General features: G+C 53.9%; 2 protein-coding genes across 6 annotated transcripts in view; one reads left to right on the top strand and one right to left on the bottom strand.

Annotated features, from left to right (window-relative positions):
• Positions 1 to 1,969, bottom strand: part of PCSK7 (proprotein convertase subtilisin/kexin type 7) — a 55,300-nt gene extending 53,331 nt beyond the window's left edge. For both annotated transcript variants that reach the window (XR_003997162.1, XM_030538014.1), the window contains exon 1: positions 1,876 to 1,969. The gene's annotated coding sequence lies outside the window, so the exon portion shown is untranslated. The remainder of the gene's footprint in view (positions 1 to 1,875) is intronic.
• Positions 1,970 to 6,248: 4,279 nt separating this feature from the next.
• Positions 6,249 to 27,256, top strand: RNF214 (ring finger protein 214). 4 transcript variants are annotated; one of them, XM_030538009.1, is made up of 17 exons: positions 6,249 to 6,321; positions 8,530 to 8,654; positions 9,360 to 9,470; positions 10,065 to 10,641; positions 11,516 to 11,575; positions 13,093 to 13,233; positions 14,073 to 14,212; positions 15,305 to 15,373; positions 17,092 to 17,188; positions 17,718 to 17,806; positions 18,328 to 18,418; positions 21,143 to 21,241; positions 21,654 to 22,030; positions 23,094 to 23,226; positions 23,579 to 23,686; positions 24,295 to 24,390; positions 25,841 to 27,256. In XM_030538009.1, exons 3-17 carry the CDS (start codon positions 9,370 to 9,372, stop codon positions 25,889 to 25,891), a joined length of 2,229 nt encoding a protein of 742 aa, XP_030393869.1. In that variant the 5' UTR covers positions 6,249 to 6,321; positions 8,530 to 8,654; positions 9,360 to 9,369; the 3' UTR covers positions 25,892 to 27,256. The 4 variants fall into 4 exon arrangements, with proteins under 4 accessions (XP_030393869.1, XP_030393867.1, XP_030393868.1 ...); XM_030538007.1 differs by lacking the exon at positions 25,841 to 27,256 and adding an exon at positions 25,212 to 25,463; XM_030538008.1 differs by lacking the exon at positions 25,841 to 27,256 and adding an exon at positions 25,212 to 25,463 and having other exon boundaries at positions 8,530 to 8,603.
• The last annotated feature ends 15 nt before the right edge of the window (positions 27,257 to 27,271 follow it).

Below are 27,271 nucleotides of genomic sequence, written 5' to 3' on the forward strand. Positions count from 1 at the left end.
CTCAGGAAGACCTGGGGGTGATTAAACCAGCAACATCTGCTTGCTCAGCATCTCAAATGCCTGAATTCTATGACTCTATGACACTCGAGAAAATCAAACAGGCCTAGATGTTGGGAGAAGGAAACATGCCAAGAGCTGGAGAGCGTGAAAACAGAGTATGAACAGCTCAGAAAGTGGTAGATAGTAGTTGGAGGAAATGTATTGCAGATTGAAACTGCTAACTCAGCACATGGGATGCCTTCAGCCAGGTTTCTATCCTACTTCACCCTGAGATCTACGTTCCCTTCCTCATTCCCTACCCTGAACAGGGTATTTTTATATGACTGATCTCCTCTGAGGAGGAAACTGATGGCTGTAAATTTCTGAACGCACCAGCTGCTAAAACCTTCAGAGTTTCCCCACTTCCTGAAGAGACAGGGTGCTGTCGAAATAGAGAAAACATGCAGCCAAAGACAGACCACTTGACAAAACTACACAGAGGTCACTGAATAATCATAATTATCATAGATAACATTTTGATTTTCTGTAAGACCTTATTCTTGGATGATCCCGAAGTATTTTACACACAGTAATCATTGTTCGCACGTACTGTCCCTGACTCATGAGGAAAAGGAGGCAGAGGGAAGTGAAGTCATACAGCACATCAGTGGCAGAGCAGGATAGGAACCCAGAAACTGTGACTCCCAACTGAGTGTCTAGCTATTGGACAGTGCTGTTCTCTGGCTCTTTCCATGCCCAAGATATGCAGGGATCCATGAAAGTTCTGCAGAAGTGTCTTTGTCCAGCCCCCAGCAAATGGGACCGGATTAGCCCCTTCAGAAGAGGGTACACTTTGCACTTTCCCAGCACCTACTCTGAAACACACTGGAAGAGAGAGCTATTTGGAGACTGGAGGAGGAGGGGAGTTGGATAAATCACTCCTTTAAGGGAAGAATTAAATGCTGTTGTGTGTTCTCCATTCTCCAGGACAAGGGAACCCTAACTCCCATCTCTCCCATCCGCCTAAGACCCCTCCCTCGCTCCCCTTTCCTCTGGCTTTCTCTGCTTGGCCCCCTGCCAAACTCCGTCCCCATGCTAAGCTCTCCCTGCCCAGTTCTTTCCTTTGCTCTCCTCACTTTATGTCGGTCCCATGCTGCCCCCTCTGCCCGGCTCCCTGACCCCTCGCCCTAGCCTCCCACCTCATCTCATTCCCGCTTTCGATTTGGTTCTTAGTCCTTTTCCTGTGCCCTGAAACTGCCCCGACCCCCCTGCTCTGCCCCCACAGCACATCCCCTGACCCCCCCAGCTGCCCCCTTAGCTCCCTGGTGCCCCTTGCTCTGCCCCCCAGCTCCCCACAGCGCACCCCCCACACTCCACATCCCACCAGCTGCCTCCTCAGCTCCCCCGTGCCCCCTGCTCTGCCCCCGCAGCTCCCCGCAGCGTGCACCCCACACTCCACATCCCACCAGCTGCTTCCCCGTGCCCCCTGCTCTGCTCCCGCAGTGCACCCCCACACCACACCAGCTGCCCCCCAGCTCCCCTGTGCCCCTTGCTCTGCCCCCGCAGTGCACCCCCATCCCCCCAGCTCCCCGTGCCCCCTGCAGCGCATCCCCACACCCCCCAGCTACCCCCCAGCTCCCCTGTGCCCCCTGCTCTGCCCCCGCAGCGCACCCCCCATCCCCCCAGCTCCCCGTGCCCCCTGCAGCGCATCCCCACACCCCCCAGCTACCCCCCAGCTCCCCTGTGCCCCCTGCTCTGCCCCTGCAGCGCACCCCCATCCCCCCAGCTCCCCGTGCCCCCTGCAGCGCACCCCCACACCCCCCAGCTACCCCCCAGCTCCCCTGTGCCCCCTGCTCTGCCCCCGCAGCGCACCCCCCATCCCCCCACAGCCCTCACCGTGCAGGGAGCCTCATGGATCGGGGCGTCCCGGGGCCCCTCGTTCCCTCCCGGCTGCAGCGCAGCTCGCCCGGCGGAGCCCGCACCGGCCCCAGGATACAGTGTAGCCGATGACAGGTGCGTCACGTCCGCCCGCCCCAGGAACCGCCCCCAGCGCCGCAGCGGGAGGCGGCCCCACTGCGGGGCCGGGGGGCTCAGCGTTCGGGGCCCTGTATCGCTCGCGGGCTTCGTTCTCGGGCAGCTCCCTGGGGCTCGCTGCTCTGCTGTCTGCTGCACTCACGGCCGGCTGGGACCAGCCTGAGGGGCTGCCTGGGGGGACCGTGCAGCACCCATGGGACACCCTCGACCCAGGCACTCGCCACCCAGGGGTGCCGGTTTTGTCCGCCGATATTCCTGGAGGCTTCATTACAGGCTTCATCATCTCTAAATAAAGATTAAACTTTAATTCCTGGAGACTCCCGTCCAATCCCACAAGGGCATGGCAGAGCTGGCTGCTGCCTCCCTCCATACCTGCACCCAGGTCACTCACTCCCAGCACCTCGCTGGGGCTGGTCCCGGCCCCTCCAGGGACACGGGCAGGTCTCCCCCAGGCCTGTACCCAGAGCACCCAGCCCGCTGGCGAGGGAATGACACGCCCAATGCCCGCAGGTCACCGTGGGGGATGGGTCAATCTGGGTATTGGTTTGGCCTTGTCCCATTGTCTTTGGACAAGATCTAATTCCCTGCTCAGACGAGCTGCCATCGCCCTGTCAGCCTGTGCGACCCTAGGGTGACCAGGTGAAATGAAGAAAATATTGGGACACATGAGCGGGGCGGGGGTGGGCGTGGGCATGGGAGTCCGGTGGCAGAGCAAAGCAAAAAAAACAAAACAAACAAACAGTTCTGCTGGTGGAGTGAAATATCGGGACAAACTGTGTCCCGACCAAAGATCGGTCAGGACGCGGGACAACCACCCAAATATTGGGACGGTCCTGATTTTATTGGGATGTCTGGTCACCCTAGACCTGGGCAGGCTCCTGGGATCAGCTCTTGGTGTGGCCGGGCTGGCGGGATTTCTGTCGGTTCCCTCCCTGGGCGAGCTCGCTAGGGTTCCCTAGGGTTCCCAGGGCGAGCTCGCTAGGGTTCCTATCGGTTCCCTCCTGGGACGATCTCGCTAGGGTTCCCTAGGGTTCCCGGGCCGAGCTCGCTAGGGTTCCTATCGGTTCCCTCCTGGGAAGAGCTCGCTAGGGTTCCCTAGGGTTCCCGGGCCGAGCTCGCTAGGGTTCCTATCGGTTCCCTCCTGGGACGAGCTCGCTAGGGTTCCCTAGGGTTCCCGGGCCGAGCTCGCTAGGGTTCCTATCGGTTCCCTCCTGGGACGAGCTCGCTAGGGTTCCCTAGGGTTCCCGGGCCGAGCTCGCTAGGGTTTCTATCGGTTCCCTCCTGGGACGAGCTCGCTAGGGTTCCCTAGGGTTCCCGGGCCGAGCTCGCTAGGGTTCCTATCGGTTCCCTCCTGGGACGAGCTCGCTAGGGTTCCCTAGGGTTCCCGGGCCGAGCTCGCTAGGGTTCCTATCGGTTCCCTCCTGGGCCGAGCTCGCTAGGGTTCCCTAGGGTTCCCGGGCCGAGCTCGCTAGGGTTCCTATCGGTTCCCTCCTGGGACGAGCTCGCTAGGGTTCCCTAGGGTTCCCGGGCCGAGCTCGCTAGGGTTTCTATCGGTTCCCTCCTGGGACAAGCTCGCTAGGGTTCCCTAGGGTTCCCGGGCCGAGCTCACTAGGGTTTCTATCGGTTCCCTCCTGGGACAAGCTTGCTAGGGTTCCCTAGGGTTCCCGGGCCGAGCTCGGTAGGGTTCCTATCGGTTCCCTCCTGGACGAGCTCGCTAGGGTTCCCTAGGGTTCCCGGGCCGAGCTCGCTAGGGATCCTATCGGTTCCCTCCTGGACGAGCTTGCTAGGGTTCCCTAGGGTTCCCGGGCCGAGCTCGCTAGGGTTCCTATCGGTTCCCTCCTGGACGAGCTTGCTAGGGTTCCCTAGGGTTCCCGGGCCGAGCTCACTAGGGTTTCTATTGGTTCCCTCCTGGGACGAGCTCGCTAGGGTTCCCTAGGGTTCCCGGGCCGAGCTCACTAGGGTTCCTATCGGTTCCCTCCTGGGACGAGCTCGCTAGGGTTCCTATCGGTTCCCTCCTGGGACGAGCTCGCTAGGGTTCCTATCGGTTCCCTCCTGGACGAGCTTGCTAGGGTTCCCTAGGGTTCCCGGGCCGAGCTCGCTAGGGTTTCTATCGGTTTCCTCCTGGGACGAGCTCGCTAGGGTTTCCTAGGGTTCCTGGGCCGAGCTCGCTAGGGTTCCTATCGGTTCCCTCCTGGGCAAGCTCGCTAGAGTTCCCTAGGGCTCCCGGGCCGAGCTCGCTAGGGTTCCCTAGGGTTCCCGGGCTGAACTCGCTAGGGTTCCTATCGGTTCCCTCCTGGGACGAGCTCGCTAGGGTTCCCTAGGGTTCCCTGGCCGAGCTCGCTAGGGTTCCTATCGGTTCCCTCCTGGGACGAGCTCGCTAGGGTTCCCTAGGGTTCCCGGGCCGAGCTCGCTAGGGTTTCTATCGGTTCCCTCCTGGGCCGAGCTCACTAGGGTTCCCTAGGGTTCCCGGGCCGAGCTCGCTAGGGTTCCTATCGGTTCCCTCCTGGGACGAGCTCACTAGAGTTCCCTAGGGTTCCCTCCTGGGACGAGCTCGCTAGGGTTTCTATCGGTTCCCTCCTGGGCCGAGCTCGCTAGGGTTCCCTAGGGTTCCCGGGCCGAGCTCGCTAGGGTTCCTATCGGTTCCCTCCTGGGCCGAGCTCGCTAGGGTTCCCTAGGGTTCCCTGGCCGAGCTCGGTAGGGTTCCTATAGGTTCCCTCCTGGGACGAGCTCGCTAGGGTTCCCTAGGGTTCCCGGGCCGAGCTCGCTAGCGTTTCTATCGGTTCCCTCCTGGGACGAGCTCGCTAGGGTTCCCTAGAGTTCCCGGGCCGATCTCACTAGCGTTTCTATCGGTTCCCTCCTGGGACGAGCTCGCTAGGGTTCCCTAGGGTTCCCGGGCCGAGCTCGCTAGGGTTCTTATCGGTTCCCTCCTGGGACGAGCTCGCTAGGGTTCCCTAGGGTTCCCGGGCCGAGCTCACTAGGGTTGCTATCGGTTCCCTCCTGGGACGAGCTCGCTAGGGTTCCCTAGGGTTCCCGGGCCGAGCCCGCTAGGGTTCCTATCGGTTCCCTCCTGGGACGAGCTCGCTAGGGTTCCCTAGGGTTCCCGGGCCGAGCTCGCTAGGGTTCCTATCGGTTCCCTCCTGGGCCGAGCTCGCTAGGGTTCCCTAGGGTTCCCGGGCCGAGCTCGCTAGGGTTCCTATCGGTTCCCTCCTGGGACTAGCTCGCTAGGGTTCCCTAGGGTTCCCGGGCCGAGCTCGCTAGGGTTCCTATCGGTTCCCTCCTGGGACGAGCTCGCTAGGGTTCCCTAGGGTTCCCGGGCCGATCTCACTAGCGTTTCTATCGGTTCCCTCCTGGGACGAGCTCGCTAGGGTTCCCTAGGGTTCCCGGGCCGAGCTCGCTAGGGTTCTTATCGGTTCCCTCCTGGGACGAGCTCGCTAGGGTTCCCTAGGGTTCCCGGGCCGAGCTCACTAGGGTTGCTATCGGTTCCCTCCTGGGACGAGCTCGCTAGGGTTCCCTAGGGTTCCCGGGCCGAGCTCGGTAGGGTTCCTATCGGTTCCCTCCTGGGACGAGCTCGCTAGGGTTCCCTAGGGTTCCCGGGCCGAGCTCGGTAGGGTTCCTATCGGTTCCCTCCTGGGACGAGCTCGCTAGGGTTCCCTAGGGTTCCCGGGCCGAGCTCGCTAGCGTTTCTATCGGTTCCCTCCTGGGCGAGCTCGCTAGGGTTCCCTAGGGTTCCCGGGCCGAGCTCGCTAGGGTTTCTATCGGTTCCCTCCTGGGACGAGCTCGCTAGGGTTCCCTAGGGTTCCCGGGCCGAGCTCGCTAGGGTTCCTATCGGTTCCCTCCTGGGACTAGCTCGCTAGGGTTCCCTAGGGTTCCCGGGCCGAGCTCGCTAGGGTTCCTATCGGTTCCCTCCTGGGCCGAGCTCGCTAGGGTTCCCTAGGGTTCCCGGGCCGAGCTCACTAGGGTTGCTATCGGTTCCCTCCTGGGACGAGCTCGCTAGGGTTCCCTAGGGTTCCCGGGCCGAGCTCGCTAGGGTTCCTATCGGTTCCCTCCTGGGACTAGCTCGCTAGGGTTCCCTAGGGTTCCCGGGCCGAGCTCGCTAGGGTTCCCATAGGGTCGCTGTGAATAGCGCCCTGTGACGGGTCCCGGGCCTGTCGAGCCGGACTCCCGGCGCCAGGGGGCGCTCTCGGGAGCCGAGCCAGCTCCGAGCGGCGCAGACGGCGCCTCTTCGCCCTGCCGGCTCCTCGGCGAGTGGCGCAGGAAGTGCCGGGGGGAGGGGTGGGGCGCTGCCAGGCCTGGCTCCGGCCGCCGCAGGTGGGTGCGGGGCCCCGCCCCGGGGCAGCCTCCCCCGCGCCCCTCCCCCTTCACCCCGCCCCGGGGGCTGCTCCCCCCTCCTTCCCCTCCGGCCCCTCTACTGCTCCCCGCCCCGCCCCGCCGCGCCCTCCTCTCTCCGGGGGGGCCCCGCCCGGCCCGGCCAGACCCGCCCCGCCCCGCCCCGCCCCGGGGCAGCCTCCCCCGCGCCCCTCCCCCTTCACCCCGCCCCGGGGGCTGCTCCCCCCTCCTTCCCCTCCGGCCCCTCTACTGCTCCCCGCCCCGCCCCGCCGCGCCCTCCTCTCTCCGGGGGGGCTCCGCTCCGGTCCCCTCCCCCCTTGTCCTTCCTCTCCAGGCGAGCTCCCCCGCGCCCCTCCCCCTTCACCCCGCCCCGGGGGCTGCTCCCCCCTCCTTCCCCTCCGGCCCCTCTACTGCTCCCCGCCCCGCCCCGCCGCGCCCTCCTCTCTCCGGGGGGGCCCCGCCCGGCCCGCCCCGCCCCGCCCCGGGGCAGCCTCCCCCGCGCCCCTCCCCCTTCACCCCGCCCCGGGGGCTGCTCCCCCCTCCGGCCCCTCTACTGCTCCCCGCCCCGCCCCGCCGCGCCCTCCTCTCTCCGGGGGGGCCCCGCCCGGCCCGGCCAGACCCGCCCCGCCCCGCCCCGCCCCGGGGCAGCCTCCCCCGCGCCCCTCCCCCTTCACCCCGCCCCGGGGGCTGCTCCCCCCTCCTTCCCCTCCGGCCCCTCTACTGCTCCCCGCCCCGCCCCGCCGCGCCCTCCTCTCTCCGGGGGGGCCCCGCCCGGCCCGGCCAGACCCGCCCCGCCCCGCCCCGCCCCGCCCCGGGGCAGCCTCCCCCGCGCCCCTCCCCCTTCACCCCGCCCCGGGGGCTGCTCCCCCCTCCTTCCCCTCCGGCCCCTCTACTGCTCCCCGCCCCGCCCCGCCGCGCCCTCCTCTCTCCGGGGGGGCTCCGCTCCGGTCCCCTCCCCCCTTGTCCTTCCTCTCCAGGCGAGCTCCCCCGCGCCCCTCCCCCTTCACCCCGCCCCGGGGGCTGCTCCCCCCTCCTTCCCCTCCGGCCCCTCTACTGCTCCCCGCCCCGCCCCGCCGCGCCCTCCTCTCTCCGGGGGGGCCCCGCCCGGCCCGCCCCGCCCCGCCCCGGGGCAGCCTCCCCCGCGCCCCTCCCCCTTCACCCCGCCCCGGGGGCTGCTCCCCCCTCCGGCCCCTCTACTGCTCCCCGCCCCGCCCCGCCGCGCCCTCCTCTCTCCGGGGGGGCCCCGCCCGGCCCGGCCAGACCCGCCCCGCCCCGCCCCGGGGCAGCCTCCCCCGCGCCCCTCCCCCTTCACCCCGCCCCGGGGGCTGCTCCCCCCTCCTTCACCTCCGGCCCCTCTACTGCTCCCCGCCCCGCCGCGCCCCGCCGCGCCCTCCTCTCTCCGGGGGGGCTCCGCTCCGGTCCCCTCCCCCCTTGTCCTTCCTCTCCAGGCGAGCTCCCCCGCGCCCCTCCCCCTTCACCCCGCCCCGGGGGCTGCTCCCCCCTCCTTCCCCTCCGGCCCCTCTACTGCTCCCCGCCGCGCCCTCCTCTCTCCGGGGGGGCTCCGCTCCGGTCCCCTCCCCCCTTGTCCTTCCTCTCCAGGCGAGCTCCCCCGCGCCCCTCCCCCTTCACCCCGCCCCGGGGGATGCTCCCTGCCGCCCCGCCCTCCTCTCTCGGGGGGGCTCCGCTCTGCCCCCTTGCCTCCCCCTCCTCCGGCCCCCCGCCCCCCGGGAGCCTCCCCTCCTGCTCCCCCTTCTCCCTGGGGCTCCTCCCCGACCTCCAGTGGGGGTGTCTGAGCAAGCTCCCTGTCTTCTGCCCCCGGAGTCCCCCTGGCTCCTGCCTGAGAAGCCCCCTTCTTCCCCAACAGTGGCTGCTCCCGCCTGTGTCCCTACTGGCCCTATCCAAGGAGCGGCTGCTCCTGGACCTTTCCCTCGGGGGTGCCTGCCCCTCTCCGCAATAGCTACATGGGCCCAGCCATGCCCCGGGTTCCAGCAAGGGGGGAGCCCGCTTCTCTCAGACTTGCCTTCTTGTTTGGGTTTAAATGGCCAGGATCTCAGGAGCAGTGGTGGCTTCCAGCCTTGTCAAAATGGGTGGAGGGAGGGGTCGGTCAGGGTAGTTAACTCACTTCTACCTAGTCACACCTTTTGTTCCTAATGTGGATGCATGGTAACACCTTTTATTTTTCTTGACCAGCCTCGGGTGGTACTCAACCTGCCCTGCTGAGGTCAGAGGCACTGCTGTGCAGCTACACCAAGAAGGAGGTTGCGGTTAGTTAATGCTCCCTGACCCATTTTTCTAGTGTAGACAAGCTCTTAAAGGTGTGTACACTGTGTATGAAGTCCAGGGGGATTTCTCCCCATACAAATATATAGACTTACTTGTCAAATATCCCCTGAAGAATTTCAGCTGGTCTCAGACTGTAAAGTAACTGAGTCACGTTGGACAGTCCTGTATTGTGTAGATTGCATGTTTGCAAGGGTGCCATGGATTAGCCCTATGGGTCTGAATATTTGGTGAAAAGGGGTACTGGCATCCTGCTTCAGCAACAGTTACTTGTTTCCTCTTTCATACTTTGTGTGTGATTGTCACTGACACCCTATTGATCTCTTTAATAATAGAAGATGATACAGTTGTAATTTTAGTGATTTTATCTTTACTCATCTGTTAACTAATGTTTGGTAAAAATGATCCACAATGTCTGAAGATGCCATATATAGATGTATCCACTTTAATGGTTCCCAGGGATTCTGTTTTAAACAGGTTTGCCTTTGTTGTAATGTCCTATACTTTTAAAGTTATTAATAAATAGGAAATGTATCTCTTTAGTGCTTCATGTTTGTATCTGTAAAATGGTGATAGCGATACATTCTTTTTCCGACCCTTCGTCTTGTCTGTGTAGACTGTAAACTCTTTGCTGTGGGGATTCTTATGACATGTTTGTGAAGCCCTTAGCACAAGGGGGCCCTCATATTGCAGGGACCAATATGTGCATCTGTAATACTAATGATGATTTTTAACTGCAGTGAAAGGACTATGGCATCAGAGCAAACCAAGGATGAGGTGTCTGTTCCTGGGAAATCCACTGCTGGCCAGCTGGTCCCACGAGAATCAGACCCATACAATCTGCCTGTGAGGTAGGGTGTAGGGGTGTGTGTGTGAGGTTGCTCACTGATGGTTTGTGTAAAGAGATGCACAAAATCAATCAAATGGTTCCTTTTAATGGCCTCTTAGTTCTGCAAAAGCAGGACTGCCCTTGGTGGTGTTAACTTATTGAACTAGCTGGTTTGAGGCAGCATTTGGAGGGCATTGAGAATGGGGAAAATTGAAGACCATTTCTCTACTATTCCTCTTATCACTGGGCTGCAGGGAAGGGGATGGTGTTCTAGCTGTAGGTTCTGAGTGGCAGTTTCTAAAATCCCTACCAGTAAAGAGAATGGAACCAATTGAAGAGTGTGCAATAAATAGAGCAAAGTATATCAGGGAGGGAGTGTGGCCTAGTAGTAACTTGGGTCTCCTTCGTCTGAGATTTTGGCTCTGCCACTGACTTGCCATGTGGGCTTGAACAAGTTGCTTCTCCTCTATCTCAGTTTCCCCAGCTGTAATATGAGAACATTGAATTACCTCACAGGGTGATTGTGGGATATACTTTTTAAAGCACTTTGGGATACTTGGGTGAAAGATGAAATCAGAATGCAAAGTATGGATTAGTATCTGTTTCTTTTGAATAGCATAAGTGACCTTTCTGTACAAGAAAATGAGAATGATCTCCTATCATTGGAAGCTGCTGATCATAGCCAACCAACAACAAGTGAGAGTACAGGAGATGCTCATTCAGGAGGAGCAGAAAGAGATCCTGGGATATTGCTGACCGATGCATCTCTGCTGGCTGCAGAAAACAAAGGAGAAGAACCTACGCCAAGAGCGGTAGGACACTCTGATGCTGTTTCCAGAGAGACGCAGGGATGTTCCTCAACTGAAGAGCTGTATCAGTCTGATTCAGAGGGTTCAGACAGTGCAATGGAAGAAGAGAGAACCTTGCTGCCTGAGGAAAATCTGCAAAAAGTTTCTCTGCACTTCCAGGTTGATGTCCATGCAGAACAGCAACGTGCTACCAATAATTGCTCTGAAGGTGAACTGGAAGCTTCACACTTGCAGCAGGCCAGAGGGGATGGGGCTCTGGAGCTGGACAGTAAACCCCTGGAGGTGCCACCAAATGGGGAGAATGGGATTGAAGACAGTAGAGTTGCGCACGACTCAGATCAGGAAGCTTCATCCCAGAAGCCCTCTCAGAACATTGCAGTGCAGGTAAGGTACCAATTTCCTTATGTTCATGAAGCTTGAGTTTTCTCCAGCTTGGTTTTTTTGATTTTGGGGAGGGGGGGCGAGGCGCAGTGTTGGGGGGTGGAAGACAGAAGCACTGATTCCCAACTGAGAGCCTGCTGTGTGCACCAGGCAAGCTCTTCTGGTTTTCTGTTTGTTTCATTTATTTCAGGCAAGTATATGCTTAACAGTTCCATAGGGCCTTTTAATCCACTAATTCACAGTATGTGATGTGGAACAGAGGATCCTGCGGGAACTCTTCCTAGAGACAGGATCCCTTTTAAAGTCCAGTAATTTTCTTAGGTTTGGAACAGTCCTTGTTGTCCTTTGCCAATATGTTCATGCGATATGTGCCTCTTGTGGCAGGAAGAACTCAAGCTTCTGTGTCTGTTCTGGATGGTTTCTGATTTCCCTGGTTTGTAGAGGTCATTTTCTAGGCTTCCTGGAAGGGCTCTTTCCTTGATAGGATGTTACAGATGTCAGCTATTTTGTAGGAGGAAAGGATGTGAGAATGGCAGATAGCATAGCAATGAGTGAGCTGGACTGCAGGCGTTCCCGATACAAACCAATACGTGCCTCTGTACCTTATAAAATCCATTACAGTGTGTGCGTATTGTCTTTGGTAAACAAAAAAGTGGGTGGGGGAATTATGAGCACCAACTGACCTGAGCACTGACTCTGGTCCCAGTCATGTTGCCCAATTGTCTAATGTTGCTTCAAGGCTGATGAATGAAATGGTTTCAGGGCTGGCTCAGGAGACCACTAAAAGTTCCTCTAAAAGTGGGAACTGTCTGTGCATGAAACTATTGTTTGCACCTCCAAAGAGCTCTAACACAAGTAACCGTTTCTACCTGTGCAGACTGACTTCAAGACTGCTGATCTGGAGGTGAACACAGATCAAGATATTGAAAAGAACTTGGTGAGTACTAAAGAACAGCCAGTCTTGTGATTAGAATAGGGGACTACATCTCAAATTCCTGGCTTCCGATCACAGATCTTTTACTGATTCTGTCACTGGGCAAGTTACTCAGGCCTGAGGAGGCCTCCATTCCCTGTTATCAGGATTTGTGACTCAGTGGGAACTCAGGATCCCAACAGGACCACTGAAAATGAGGCCCTAAACCTTCTCTGTTTACTTACGGGTGAAATTACATTAGGTGTGTCTATACTGCAGTGTAGCTCAGGATTCAGGCTCAAGCCTAGCCCCCTTCTGTTTATGCACAAATCATGCTAACCCAGGGTCCTGGGACCCCATGAGATGGTGGGTCTAAGCCAGGACTCATGGTTCCAGCCCTATTGCTTTACATGTAGACATAGTCCCGCTGGACTCATCTTCTGAAAATCTGCCAACCGTATTCCACAGTTCCATGGACTGACTTTCTTTGTCCCTCTGGACAGTCATGTTTTCCCACATTGCACCATGAACAAAGGGCTAGAATGCTAGGGAATCTGGGATATGCGCATGATTGAACTTGGGCCTGCATAGTGTAGTATAAACTCTGGAGCCTCAATTTGGGACCCAAGGTTCAACAGTTCCTCATCTGAGGTTACAAATGAGTGTTGAAACTCAAGCCCTAGGTTAACAAACCCAGAGTCTGCTGACGAGTTCTTCTAATGCTGGGTTTACACTACAGCATAGCTATACCCATTGAGGCTTCACTGATGTTGGTAAAGTGCTTTGAGATCCTGTCCAAAGCACACATCATGGTGATGTTAGTATTTGTATAATTGGGCAGTTTTCTGTGCCACTTGTTCTACATGTGACATACCCAACATGTGAGGCAAGGAGGATCCTGGCAGATTTTCTTACAATATGATACCTTGGATCTACCTTGATTTCACTTTGGCCGCAAGGCAATTGAAATACCACTGACTTATTTCTTTCCAAATCTCCCTCATCCTTGCTCCTTTTGAGCTCCTTTGCTTCCAAAGCGTTTGACAAAACCTTCGTGAATTGTCATAGCACTCGTGTTAGGTTGGGAAACATTAATATCATATCTACAGCTGAAAAAATTGCACCCCAGATATATTAAGTGAGTTTCCAGAAGGTAGTATCTAGAACCCATGAATCTGATTCTTAGTCCCCCTGTGCTCTAACCACTAGACATACTGCCTCATTTAAATGGCAGCTTTAAAGTCCTGTAATTAGTTGCTGGACAAGAAGCTGAAAACTAGTTGATGCCTGCTCCAGTGATATGGGAGTGTATGCCTTTTTTGATCCAAGAGGGCCTGCGCTATTTGACTGAGGAATCATACTAACCATGGCTCTTCACAGCCTGCATCTTGCCTTCTCCTGAGCTTTTATTACCCTACTGGAATGACTTGCTCTCCTCTGATTGCATCAGCACTTTGTGCTGCATGACAGGTCTGTCTGCATCATTCTCTTTGATGCAGTAGGAGACAGGAAACAATTGCCTACACTTTTGTCCATTACAGGGCAAAATGATGTCTGAAAGGGCCTTGTTGAAGGAACGTTACCAGGAAGTGCTAGACAAACAGAGGCAGGTGGAGAATCAACTCCAGGTGCAGCTCAAGCAGCTCCAGCAACGAAGGGAAGAAGAGATGAAGAATCACCAGGTATCAAACGAAGCACTTTTTCTCTCAACATCCAGCCTGCCCAACACCGTACACGATTGTACTGCTAAACTGGGGTGATCCAGTGCCATGCTGCAGGGCACAGGATGATGCTTGGAGAGCTCAGGAAGGGATTTCTCTTTTGGGGAACATGGCACAACTTGCCAAGTGCGTTATGTGGGGATTCTTCCAAGAGTCAGATATTGGTCACGGCGAGAGTCAGGGCAAAGGACTTTTTTAGATGTCTATTTTTCTGAATCTTTAATCATGTGGATTACATCTAAATAAACAGCATCTCGTGGACCGGTCCCTTCATGTTCATGATCTCCTAGCATCCCCATGACAACGACAGCAGTAGCACTAGGGAAGCATTTCATGTATGAATCATAGGAGCTGGGAACAAGGAGAGTTAGGACTGTGTGACAGGTCAGCTCTGTCCTGCAGCTTGAGAGCCATTGGATTAGACCAGTGGTTCTCAGCCTCTTCTTCCGTACTGTGACCCCTTGTCAGAACAGAAAAAAGCTTGAGCACATTCTCTTATCTAGATTTAAAGAAAGGGAGGAAGGTTATTAACCCCTGACACTTGTTTTGGACCACCCACTCCTCCCCGCATGAGAACCTGTGACATAGACCACTCATCTGTCTTGTGCAGCAGATTCTAGTTTCCTGTTTATAATCCTCAGCCCATCACCTTGCATGACTGATCTAACATTTATCTTTTAAAACCCTTTTGTGGCACATGTAATTATCCACACAATTAATTGCACCAAGTTGAGAATTTAAAAAAACAATCTTGTGGTGAGCTTATGTTCTTTATTTGCTTGGTGCTGGCTATGCTCTAGGAGATCCTGAAGGCCATTCAGGATGTGACGATCAAACGAGAAGAAACCAAGAAGAAGATGGAGAAAGAGAAGAAAGAATTCTTGCAAAAGGAGCAGGATCTGAAAGCCGAAATTGAGAAGCTCTGTGAGAAAGGCAGAAGGTATTCCTGTGGGAGAGCAAGGGTTTATTGAAATAAAACAGTGTATGATTGAACCCTAGGGCACCTCTGGTTAGTCTGATGCACTAGATGGAGAGTGCATCACCATGCGACCTTTCTGGGCTGTCAAAGGTATCTCTAGCAGTGTGTGTTTTAATATATTAGGGGAGGTCTGTTCAGGTTTTAAGCAACTCGGTCTGTAGTTGATCTAAGTATACAGAGGCTCCCCAAAATGGATGTATTTTCAAAGAGACAATGTTGAGATTGTTGGCTGACCTATCTTGACAAAGGAGACATACAGCTGAAGCCCTGAGTGCTTGGGGTCGCTCAGTCCTTTAGTGCTTTGCCATCTTGGTGTTGTGGCCCAATTTCAGTTTGACTGATCACTCCCTGTCTGCCCAGAATTACCCCTGTGTATGGTTTGCTCAGATGCTACATGGATGGTGCCCTACAGATAGCTAACAGTATTGGGTGGCCGAGTTGTTCTTTGCTGCTCACCCTGAGCTACTGAGGAGGGTTGAGTATGCAGCACTGTAAAAACAGCTGCTGTTCTTCTCTAGGGCCAGATGCTGCTTGCCTTTCTCATGCAAACAGCCTCACTGGTTACAATGGGACTGTTACATGGATAAAGTGAGCAGAATTTGGCTCATACTTTGTAAAGTACTTTGGGTTCCTTTTGGGAGAAGGGAGGGGATGGTCTTACACTTTGGAAGAGAGTTTATCATCTACTGTCCCATGCTGTAGGTCCTACTTTGAAGGGCACAGTGATTGCATTTTTCTAAACAGTCCTTCTAAAACTACCTTAATAATAATAATCCAAGTACCAAATCCATTTACTGTGTGTCCCTCTGCAAATAAACTGGTGCTTGGACAGTGGTTTTCTTTGCACAATTTCATGATATAACGAAGATTTATGCTCCCCTGAAAGCATCAGTGGCATCCTTACAAAAATACTTGTGGTTGATTTCTCAAAGTAGACCACTGTATCGAGCTCCTGACTTTGATCTGCTCTTAGTCCTGAGCCCTCTACAGCGATAAGTGAAAGGCTCCACACTTGCAGTAAGTGACTTGATCTGTCCTTTCTCCCTTTTGCAGGTTACTGAAGGAACAGGAGGAGAAGGAAAATAAAGTTGTTTCTCTAATCGCAGAGCAGTCTGATGAAAAGTAGGACTCTGTTTCTATAAAATCCGTTCTGTGGAGTGCTCTCCTTCCATTCCCTTCCCCTAAATCACACACAATAGCTCCAAAGTGAGACTTGTGTCACCTTTTTCCCCATGGGTGAATGTGATGCTCCAAGTGAGAGGCTGATAATGTGGACTAGAGGCACATGGGGTAGGGTGCATGCTTTTTGTCTCCTCCCCAGCTCTGCCAATGCCCATCAGTTCCTACCTGTTATGCACAGGGTTATCATGAGCAGAGACTGCCAAGTGCTTCATTGGTGTAGATGAGAATTAGGCCACACGGAATGACTTTGTCACCTCTACCTGTAACTGAACTTGTGCTTGCAGAGGTCAGACTAGTCCATTTATCCCATTGTGCTATCACATGCTTTTGCCTCAGTGCTGTTTTTAACTTTGGAATATTTATGTTCTGAGTAGAGACAGGTTCAAGCTTCAAAGTACTGATCCAGAGCCAAACTTGAGTGCTCAGATAATAGTGATGGGCAGTAATATGAGACCCTACAAACAGAACTTCTTCCGAGTTTGGGCTGTTTGGATCGGGGGTTTTGATTCATCTGGAAGGGACTCAAGAGGCCGTTAGTCCAGCCTCCTGTACTGAGGGCAGGACCAGTAAACCTAGACCTCCTGGACAGGTGTTTGTCCAGCCTGTTCTTAAAAACCTCCAATGACGGGAATCCCACAACCTCCATTGAAAGCCCCTTCCAGAGCTTAACTATCCTTACAGTTACAAAGTTTTTCCTAATCTAACCTAAATCTCCCTTGCTGCAGATTAAGCCCATTACTTCTTGTTTTACCTTCAGTGGACATAGAGAAGCACTGATCACAGTCCTCTTTATAACAGCCCTTAATGTGTTTGAAGACTGTTCCCAGGTCCCCCTTCAGTCATCTTTTCTCATGACTAAACATGCCTAGTTTTCTTTAACCTTTCCTCATTGGTCAAGTTTTCTAAGACTTTTATCGTTATTGTTGCTCTCCCCTGGACTTTCTCCAGCTTATCTACTTCTTTCTTGAAGTGTGGCACCCAGAACTGGGGACAGTTCTGCAGCTGAGGCCTCACCAGTGCTGAGTAGAGTGGGACAGTTACCGTCTATGTTTTTCATACGACAGTCCTGTTAATACACCCCACAGTGATATTAGCCTTTTTCACAACTGCAGCTCATTGATGACTTGTATTCAATTTGTGATCCTCTAGAACCCCCACATCACTTTAAGGTCTCTTTCTAGTGCAGACATGTATTTTTTTCTGCCAGACTTGGACACAATCTTGGCAAGGGTTAACCTTCTGCATTGTTAGGCACCCCGCCCTGCACACAGAGACAAAGAGGAGGAGAGCGGACCATTCATTACTACCATCTTTGAACCCCATCTTAGAAGGTGTAACTTTGAGCAACGAAAGTTTACAGGGATCTCCGTGGCTGATTCAGGGGTGCCCATTTCAGAGTAAGATGTTCAGTGTCCTGCTGTGAAATGACTGGTCACTTGTACACACTGACCCAGCTTGGGCTTGAGATCTGTGGCCTCTACATGTCTGATGAAGGTCATTGCTGCCATAGTCTGCAAACTGGGTGCAATCCTTGGGCTTAAGGCAACCAAGGAATGCGCTGGCAGCTTACCAAATAGTTTGGCCACTCTGCAATCCCAGATGGCCAGTCAACATGTCTGTTTAGGCACTAGTGACACTTGTTCTGCTTTTGCTTCAAGGGAGGTATGGGAGATGGAACTAGATAAGCTGAAGAACCAGCACAATGAGATCAATAGGAACATCCTGGAGGAAACAGAAAGGGCTTGGAAAGCAGAGGTTGGTATGAGGCGCCTTATTGCAGGGCATGGTTGCAAGTCATGGATTGATGCAGAACAGTGCATAGTCCAGTAGTTCTCAACTGGTTTACCATTGTGGGCCCCACATGCAGCTCTGTGTGTGTTATGTGGGCCACATCCACACAATAGATAAACTACCTGTATGGCCCTGAGAAGTCACATGGGCCACTGCTGTGTGCTGACTGGGCTGCAAGTGGGCCGTGGATTGAAAGCCACTGGCCTAGAGTTAATAACCATGGCAGGCTGACAATGGCACGGTGCATGTGTCTTCCCTGCAAAATGGGTGAAAGGAACAGTGGAGTGTTGGGCTCTTTGGATGGGTCTTGCTCTTCGCAGAGAGCAAGAAAAATGACTGAACTGTGATCTGCTGATGGATGTTTGTCAGGATTGGGGCCCTATTGTGCTAAGCGCTGTGCAAAGTGACAAGCTTAATCTGGGAGGATGAGCAACATGGCCTGCGGGAGATAATCAAGTACATGCGCTCGATGTCTGTGGTCTCTCTCCATTAGATATTGTCTTTGGAGAGCCGGAAGGAGCTGCTGGTTCTGAAACTAGAAGAAGCCGAAAAAGAGGCGGAGCTACACCTCACCTACCTCAAGTGAGTTCTGTATTGGCCAATAGGGAGCGAAGTTAAACCAGTTTACTCCTATTCACCCCCTCCTAAAACCCCAACTAGTCTGTGCTCGAATGTGAGAGACTTTGTTACAACCAAGTTAGGGTTTCCTGCCCTGAGGTCCTCAAAGCACTAGATGGTGGAGTTCCAGTTTTCCATGTGTTTTCCTTAATCTTTAGCTACCGCATATTCTTTCCTCTTGTCTGCTGAGCATCTGTCATGCACCAAATCTATTGAGGTTTGTGTGCTGTAGTTTTCTTCACCAGCATCTTGTGTACTAGCTCCCAAGCTGCAACATCTGAAGGTTTGCTCTCTTTGAGCAGAAAGTGGATTAGAGTTGCAGTGGAGGGACAAGGGAAGAGGGGCAGGGTTGGGAGAAAAACAGTGGAGAGTAACGTGTGAATAGGTGTCTCTGTTGTTCCTGCTTGTAGGTGTTCCCATTTTGCTACCAAAAATTACGGGCTCAAACCCTCTTTTCCGTTTTAATTCTCCTTGTCTCTGCATAGGTCAGCGCCACCCACGCTGGAGACCATACGACCCAAGCAGGAGTGGGAAATGAGGCTGAACAGGATTCGAATGACCAAAGAAAGTGTCCGGGTAGGGTTTCTGCTGGGCATTAAGCAATCCCTAAAAATACTTAGGAGGGAGGAATGGGAGCATGAAATAAATTTTAAGTACTTGATTGGGTTACCATCCCTCACAACCCCCTTCACTGATTCTGCAAGTCTTGTCAGGTGTTCTCAAGCAAGCCCTTAAATGATCATTAGATTAAACTATTCGGGACTCCCATTGTCCCTGTTCTGTCTCTCCTACTGCTCCAACCACATTGCTAACATTTACTGCTTAAACTGGTGTTAGGAATAACTGCAGAACTCTGTCAATGTGCATGAAAATGAACACTCCCAAATGGCCCAGTGTTAATGACCTTGACAAGGCCGTGCCTCAGATGTGGTCTCAAACCATAGAATCATGGGGTTAGAAGGGACCCCAAGGGTCATCTAGTCTAATATGCAGGATTTGTTGTGTCTAAACCATGGGAGGCAGATGGCTCCAGCCTCCTTTTTGAAAACCTCCAGTCGAGGAGCTTCCAAAAGGTCCCTAGGCAGTTTGTTCCATTGTCGTACAGTTCTTACAGTTGGGAAGTTTTTTGTGAGATTCAGTCTAAATCTGTTATTCTGTAGTTTGAACCCATATGCTGGAGGGTGGGGACAGGATACAGAGGGACCTAGACAAATGAGGATTGGGCCAAAAGAAACCTGATGATGTTCAACAAGGACAAGCACAGAGTCCTGCACTTAGGATGGAAGAATCCCATTCACTGTTACAGACTAGGGACTGAGTGGCTAGGCAGCAGTTCTGCAGAAAATGACCTAGGGGTTACGGTGGACGAGAAGCTGGATATGAGTCAACACTGTGCCCTTGTTGCCAAGAAGGCTAACGGCATTTTGGGCTGCATAAGTAGGGCATTGCCAGCAGATCGAGGGATGTGATCATTCCCCTCTACTCGACATTGGTGAGGCCCTATCTGGAGTACTGTGTCCAGTTTTGGGCCCCACACTACAAGAAGGATGTGGAGAAACTGGAAAGAGTCCAGTGGAGGGTAACAAAAATGATTAGGGGGCTGGAGCACATGACTTATGAGGAGAGGCTGAGGGAACTGGGATTGTTTAGTCTGCAGAAGAGAAAAATGAGGGGAGATTTGATAGCTGCTTTCAACTACCTGAAAGCGGGTTCCAAAGAGGATGGATCTAGACTGTTCTCAGTGGTACCCGATGACAGAACAAGGAGTAATGGTCTCACGTTGCAGTGGGGGAGGTTTAAGTTGGATATTAGGAAAAACTTTTTCACTTAAGAGTGGTGAAGCACTGGAATGAGTTTCCTAGGGAGGTGGTGCAATCTCCTTCCTTAGAGGTTTTTAAGGCCTGGCTTGACAAAGCCCTAGCTGGGATGATTTAGTGAGGGATTGGTCCTGCTTTGAGAAGGGGGTTGGACTGGATGACCTCCTGAGGTCCCTTCCAACCCTGAGATTCTATGATTCACTGAATTAGGGGACAGCTAAACACAGAGGAAAACTTTCAGATAAATTTAGAATGCTGCTCTGACAAATAGAAATTGTGACCTAGGGTCTATTAATCAGTTTTTGGGTTCTTGTTGCCTTCATGGCTGGCTGTATACCCAGACTCCCTCTCTGTATTTGTCTGTGGCGTTCAGTTGCTCTATTGTTAATACATGCTTTCATGTAAATATTCTAACAAAATACAAGGAGGCTGTTCTAATAAACACCTAGGATCTTATTTGCAATGAAATCTCTTCCTAACATAGGGCTTTTGAAGATGTTTGGTCAGCCAGGGGCTTTGTTTATGTGGGGCTGAAGGTCATTGCCTTATGATGTTCTGAAGAAACTTAGCTTCTCTTTGTAATATAGTCTCAGATTTGGTCTGTGTTGTTATTGTGGCAATAACTTGGCCATTCGTTAGAATATATCTGTTCCTCACACAAATAGCTGCACTGCTTTCTACAGCAATGCAGTTATACAATGATTCGTGCCCTGTCCTGCCATTCTATGGTGGGCATACAATCACAAAGTGAAATAAATAAGCACTGTAAAAGATAAACTTGATTAGATAGGAAACACTAATTATGGGTATGTCCAGATGGGTCAGGACTTAGGAATTAAAAACAAAATGTAAGCAAGACAACTCAGGCAGGCCTGAGGATCTGGCTGATACCTAACCTCAATAACACGCCCTCCAATACCTCATCAGCTTCTCCCCAGTAGGTTTTTAGGCTTGGTTTCTCTTTTCTTCCTAAATAACATTCTGTAGTAAAGCTCTTTGGTCCTGGACTTGACTCATCTTGTGTCGTGTGTATGGAATTCACCTGAAGGGGTGTCTGAGACTGCATTTGAAAGTGTGTACACACCCTTTCCTTTGGTTTGTGAGCCGTACTCCAGGGACACAGTCCTGCACAGAAGTGCAGTGACCCCAGATGACCCCTCAGCACTGACTATGGATAGCTACGCCCACTTTGCGTGTGCCAGTGTCTGAAGTTTCAGTATGTGCATGTGCCCCGTAGGGCAGCAGGGGCTGGGGCTAGACCTTTGCATAAGCGATAATTCCTTTGCCTCCCCCATACGGTCCAGTCCAGCAAAACTGTAGCTCTGTTAGGCTGCGGAATCAGCCAGCTGGTGCTTGATGTTAGGGCCCTTCGCCTCGGCAGCCATGTCACACCGCATGCTGGGAGTGAGGGAGACTCGGGGACTGATAGGGGTTGGTAACACGCCCCCCCCCACACGTTTGTTTTTTTTTTCTTCATTCTTAGGACCAGTTCAATTGTCACATTCAGCTGGTGAGGAATGGAGCAAAGCTGAGCAGCTTGCCACAGATCCCAACTCCCACCCTGCCACCACCCCCATCAGAGGTGAGTGTCACTCCCCAGATCCTGGCCCAGATGCTCCGTGTGAAGAGTTCCTGGTCACTCGTGTGTGGGGCTTTTCTAAGGCTAGCAGAGAGCCTTGCTGCTGACCCCAGCAGACAGCTGCCTATCTTGGGCAGACTGGAGGTGCAGGCTGGTCACAAACCCTGGCTTAGGCAGTGGTCTGGCATGTGCATGTGTTCATGGTATTAGCCAGCTGCCTGCTCAGAAATGAAAGTGCACCCCTAGTGACAGCATGGCAGCTGCACTCATCGCTGGCTGGGAGCTGTAACTGGGGATCTGTGAGGTGTGGGTTCCTTCCCACCCCCCAGGTTTTCATGTCTGTAGTCTGAGTGGAAGGAGTTCATGGCTGACTTCCAGTGGGCCTGTTCTAATCAGTATTCTTTCTCTCTCTCAGACAGAGTTCATGATGCCGGCATTTCAGGCCAATCCATCCCGTACCCCCAGGCCCCCGTTCACCATTGGGCCGGACTCAGTTCCCATGGTCATGCCCAGTGCTGATCCTTGGGCGCTCTCCTTCCCGCTCCTTAATCCTGTCATCTCCAGGCCTCATCAGCCCTCACCCACTCTGCCTGCTTCCCAAGGGAGGAACAGCCCCGTATTGGCATCTCTTGTCAGCACCCATGGCCCTCACGTGACATCTGCTGCCTCTGTCCCGCCTCCGCCAGGGCTCGGAGGAGTCAAGGGTGCTCATGAGTTTCACAGGCCACAGCCAGTCGATAAGCTGGAAAAGATCCTGGAGAAGCTCTTGGCTCGATTTCCCCAGTGTAACAAGTGAGTGTCCCTGTCTGGGGTGGGGCCCTACATGTCGGGTAGCAACCAGGATGTTAGAAGAGGCTGGACTTGAGTCTCTGAGAATGTGTAGCCAACAGTGCCTTCGGCGAGAACCCAGAGTGTGTCTGGTGAGTGGAGCAAGCCCTGAGTATGCGGTGCTACCGCGGTTCCAGGAGTAGGGCCAAGCAGTGCACGAAGCGTTTCCAGCAAATAGCCTTGGGTCCTTTAGTAGCGTCTGTCAGCTCAGCAGACATAGCAGTACCTCACTCTCTGTGCTTCAGCTTTCCGTCTGCATAACGGAGAAGACTCTGCCTCAGTCAGGGCTTGGGACTGACTGTGGTACCTGTTGGGAAGTGCACTGAAGCCAGCCAATGACACGTTCTACAGGGCTTTGCGGCGTTGGCTAAGGCCCTTCTGGAAGGGGCTCAGATACTGTGGTGGAACTCGGAATAAAAACACACAGTAGTGTTGTGTTGCTGTGTTCTAACAGCAAGGATGGCTGCTGCTGTTTGCCCTCGCTGCAGGGCTCTCGAGGTAGACATGAATTTTCTGGGTTCACTGGCAGCACTAGACTTGCCTCACGCTAAGGTATCCCAGTATTTCCAGTGCAATGAGAGCATGGTCCCGGGCTAGGGCACTAGCCGTGACACACTCCCTGTGTGACCTTGGGCAAATCACTTGATCTCTGTGCCTCAGCTCCCCACCTGTAACATGGGGTGATAGTACTGCCCTGCCTCCCAGGCATTCCCTGGGGATCCATGCATGAGAGGTGATGAAGTGCATGGATACCACAGTACTGGAGCCATCTGTAGGCCAATGGTGCCTTGTTGTCCAGGTGCTGCAGCCGTCCTTGGGAGGAGAGGATGGCAAGTAACCATACCTGTGGCTGACCTCAGTGTGCGGTTGGGGAAAGGCCACGGCTGACTCCAACCTGTAGCAGCATCTCAGGCCCCTTGCTAGAAGGGGCGCAGGTTGCTGTGGTGAAACAGACCTTCCAGCTGACTGGCACCTGGGACCAGAACTTGTGCCCCAGGTGCTCCTGACCTGCTTGCTGTCTCCTCAGGGCCCAGCTGACGAACATACTGCAGCAGATCAAGACAGCGAGGAGAACCATGGCAGGGCTGACCATGGAAGAGCTGAATCAGCTGGTAGCAGCAAAGCTGGCCGAGCATCAGGGCGCAGCAGTGGGTACTCAGGTGGGTCAGCTGCATGAGTAGTGTCGGAGTCCAAGCGGTGTGGGGAGCATTCAGCTCCTGGACAAGGCAGCCCCGCGGCAGTTGATTGGAGTTCGTCAAAGGAGAGCTGGGCAGGAGAGAACTACAGCATGGTTCTGGTCTATGCTGCTGTTCAGGGCCATTCCCTTGGAAACAAATGGCATCCACAGAGGCAAAGCCAGAGCTCCCAGCTTTCCATCCTGGGCAAGAGGCGATAGTCAGAGTCCAACAGGTCCCCTCCCTGCTGGTCTCCATCACCCCCGTGAATACCCTGCGGTGACTTCAGTACTCCCTCTAAAACATGCCTAATACCTTTTATCATCTTTGCTAACAGCCACTTGGCCGAATCCGGGCCCCCATGTTTCCTGCTCCTCTGCCCCAGATCAGCACCCCTATGTTCCTGCCACCGGCTCAGGTGTCTTACCCAGGGACACCATCACATGTAAGATGTTCTTAGTTACCTGGGAGTTCCTGCATGTTCCCCAGCACGGCTTGAAGGGGGCTGGGTGCACCTCGGCAATGTGCCCCACAGGCTGGGAGGTACCCACAGTGCAAGCTCTGGGCTCTCACCTTAGACTGGTGAGGCGGGAGGGAAGGGCTGGGGCGCAGGCACCTCGCCATCTGCTGGCCATGAGCACTCAGCACAAGGGAAAGGAGTGAAACATCCACCACAGCAGGGCACAGGTGAGGGCCTCAGGGAATGTACTGGAGTGGGGGAGCTGGCCTACCGGAGTGCCTGGGATAGGCAAGCATGCGACACTGACATGGGGCGGGAGAGAGCCCAATCGCGGAATGAACAAGCTGCGCCCTGAGGGGGAGGTCTGATCAGTGCCACATAGCTGGTATGCTTCCCTGTCCCCAGGGTTTCCCACGTAAATATTCAGCGCTGGCAATGCCCCCCTCTGTACCTTCTTAGTGGGGATGGGGGCAGGAGACACTAGTGTCTAGTGGGATGTGGACCCTGGGGGATGCCGGACGCTTGGAGCTGGGTCTGCTGACCAGACTTCTGAGACTCTCATTTCTGTGTGCACGCTTGCTGCTGTGACCCAGGCCCCCGCTACCTGTAAGCTGTGTCTAATGTGCCAGAAACTCGTGCAGCCCAGCGAGCTCCACCCGATGGCCTGTTCTCACGTGCTCCACAAGGAGGTAAGTGTGGCCTGGGACACTGTCCTCCCGCCACTCAGCAGGGGCCAGCTGCTTGGCCAGGAAACACTCTTATGTGGCTTGTGCAGTTCTGGGTGCTGAGCCTCACCCCGGGCTGGGGAGCCTACGTAGCTGGTGGGAAACGCAGAGCAAGGGACAGGAGTCCCCTGGGAAATGATGCTCCTAAAGGAAAGAACAATTCCCCCTGGGGCAGGTGAAATTAGTGAGCCAACTTTTCCATGTCCTTGCCCTGGGCTGGGAGGTTTGCCCTCTTTAGATGGCTGTTTAGTTGCGGTTTCTAAGAATGCACAGTCCTGATTCCTGCTCTAAATGCTGCTCTCCGGCCCTCTCCATATTTGGACGGTTAGACCCCAACTGTGTTCCGCTCTGGTGTAGGTCTGGGCCAATTGCTGAGCTGGCCCCCATTGAGTGTGCATCGCTTTGGGAGCTGTGAATTGTTAACTGGGGCGAGGAGAGGCTGATCCTAGTGCCCGTACAGGAGCCATCTCAGCCATGGTTCACTAGGGTGAAATGCAGGGGAGAAAGCCCAGTTGTCTGCCCTTTGTGGCTAAGAAGGAAACAGGAAGTCATCTAGAGTAAGAATAGCTGCTCTTTGCGTTAGGAGAATCTAGTGATCCTGCCATGTTAAAAAGCTCCCTGCTGGGAACTTGGTCCCCAAGATGCAGAAATCTTAATGGTGCACTCTGGAGCAGAGCATCCCTTGGAGATAGCGCCCCGAACCAGCAGGAGCCTGGTAGAAGCTCTGTCTAACACACCACCTTCGCGTTGGGCTGGTGGCTCCTTATTGACTCTTTCTTTTTCAGTGCATCAAATTCTGGGCCCAAACCAACACAGATGACACTTGCCCCTTTTGTCCAAGTCCTAAATAACAGCCACTCAAACAAAGCATGTGTGTTGGAGACGTCGCTGTGAATAGGCAGGATCGGTTCTGAGGTTTCTACAGTTATATATACAACCATGTATACACATGTACATGTTTATTATATAGGTAATGTGTTATAGGAAGTTTGTATACATACGAATTCGTAAATAAAAGTATGTATATTATGCATAGATTTGCTATTGTTCCTCCTCTTCAGGTCATGCTTTATAGCCTAGCTGTCTTCATGGCTTCCATGTCTGTCTGTCTGTCACAAGATGTTAAGCGGGCTGAGCTGTTGTGCAGTTGTGGGAACCTGGAAGGAGCAGTGGGAAATGTGACTCTTCGGTAGCACGTTGGGCTGGCTGGGTGCATACCTTGCAGTGGAAGAGCTCTGCATGCCGAGGCTCTTGAGCTTAACAGCCCAGTATTCAGTGTTGGCCTCTTGTGGGGAGGGGATGCTTAGTCTAGTCATTGGAGTGCAGGGCTAGTGCGTGGGAGACCTGCGTTCTCTACACTGCCCTGCTGGGTGATCTTGGACATATTACTGTACTTCTGTCTGTTTCTCCACAGGTGTCTCTCTTCCCTATGCACAAGGAGAGACTCTGTTCCTCATGTGCTTAGCTCCTTGGATGAAAGGACTATCCTGATAGGGGCTGGGCCTCGTGAGCTCCAGACATGATGCCGTTTCTCTCCCACACCCGTCTAGGCCATAGCACTTCCTGCTCCAGTGGGAGAAGGCACGGGCAGCTCACAAAATGACTTTTCTATAGTAGTGTCACTTCATAGTACCTCCTCCCTTAGGTTAAAACAGACAAACTACCTATAGCCAAAGGGGCCCCACCGCCAAACAGAGGGTGAACGTTGCACATGGCATCAAAGGGTGAATGCAGTCTGGGGGGGACGCACACACGGCAGCATCCTACACGCATAATTGCAGCCCAGCACGTGGAGCTGGCCTCACTTAGCATGCTGTAGAAGGTGCTTGAAGTTGTCTGAGCCATTAAACTGGCCATTCTCCGATGAAGTGAACAGCAACAATGCAAGCTTCCCTCCTCCATCCTGCCACACACTCAACCCTACCTTCATGCTTTGTTCAGTCTTTGGCCTCCGCTGAGCCCTAGCACTGGTCGGTTTGTACCGTAGACACCTTTCCCTGCGCTGAACCAGGTTGCTCCTCTCAGGAGCCCCAGCCTGCCTCACAGCTACTGCTGGCCTGGGCCAGATTTAAGATGAGGAGCCAGGTTTCCTATCTCACTAGAGGAGCTGGCTGAACAGTGCCAAGCACGTCCTGCCCATATTCAAACCTTGGAACAAGCTACCCTAGCTGAGTCACTTGTCTTTGCTTTCTGCAGTTGTGCTACTCGGGGGGATTGCAGGCAACAGCAACTTCAAATTTTAGTCCTAAAATCTGAGAGTTAATGATCATCCAGGTGTGGATGGAAATGAACTAAATTATTCTGCCTAGCGCTGCTGCACTGTTAAATACCTGAACTGAGCAGCAGTCCAGGGGTCAGTGGAGAAATTAAGCAAATAATTTCAGCCTATGAATACATATGAGAAAAGCATGAGCTGTTAGTGGAATTTGTGTTGCAGTGGAATGGGTCAGAGGTTCTCCCTCACCCTCCCCCATTCCTGACCTGTGAGCCATCCCCACCTGTTGAGAATGTACAGAGGGGAATGCTGAACTGATAACTAGAACTCCGCACCCTTGTTACCCAATGTGCTTGCTTCCACTATGACTTTTGTCTCTTCCCATGGTATGCGGGACGTCTGGGCTCCGTAACAACGTCAGTGCATCTCACTGAGTTCTCCACTCAAGTCAGGAACTTCCCATACCTGCCCTAACCCTAAAGAGTCCTCAGCAGCTCAAAGCCATCCACCACCCTCCCCCCCATCCTTCCTTGCACTCTGAGTTGCCCCCCAGACAATGAGCAGGGGCTGAACACAAGGCTTTTCTGTTTAATATAATTTACTGTGTAACATTCATTGTTCTTACATCGA

This window comes from Gopherus evgoodei, chromosome 19 (assembly GCF_007399415.2).
Source record: "Gopherus evgoodei ecotype Sinaloan lineage chromosome 19, rGopEvg1_v1.p, whole genome shotgun sequence".
Lineage (NCBI taxonomy): Eukaryota > Metazoa > Chordata > Testudines > Testudinidae > Gopherus > Gopherus evgoodei.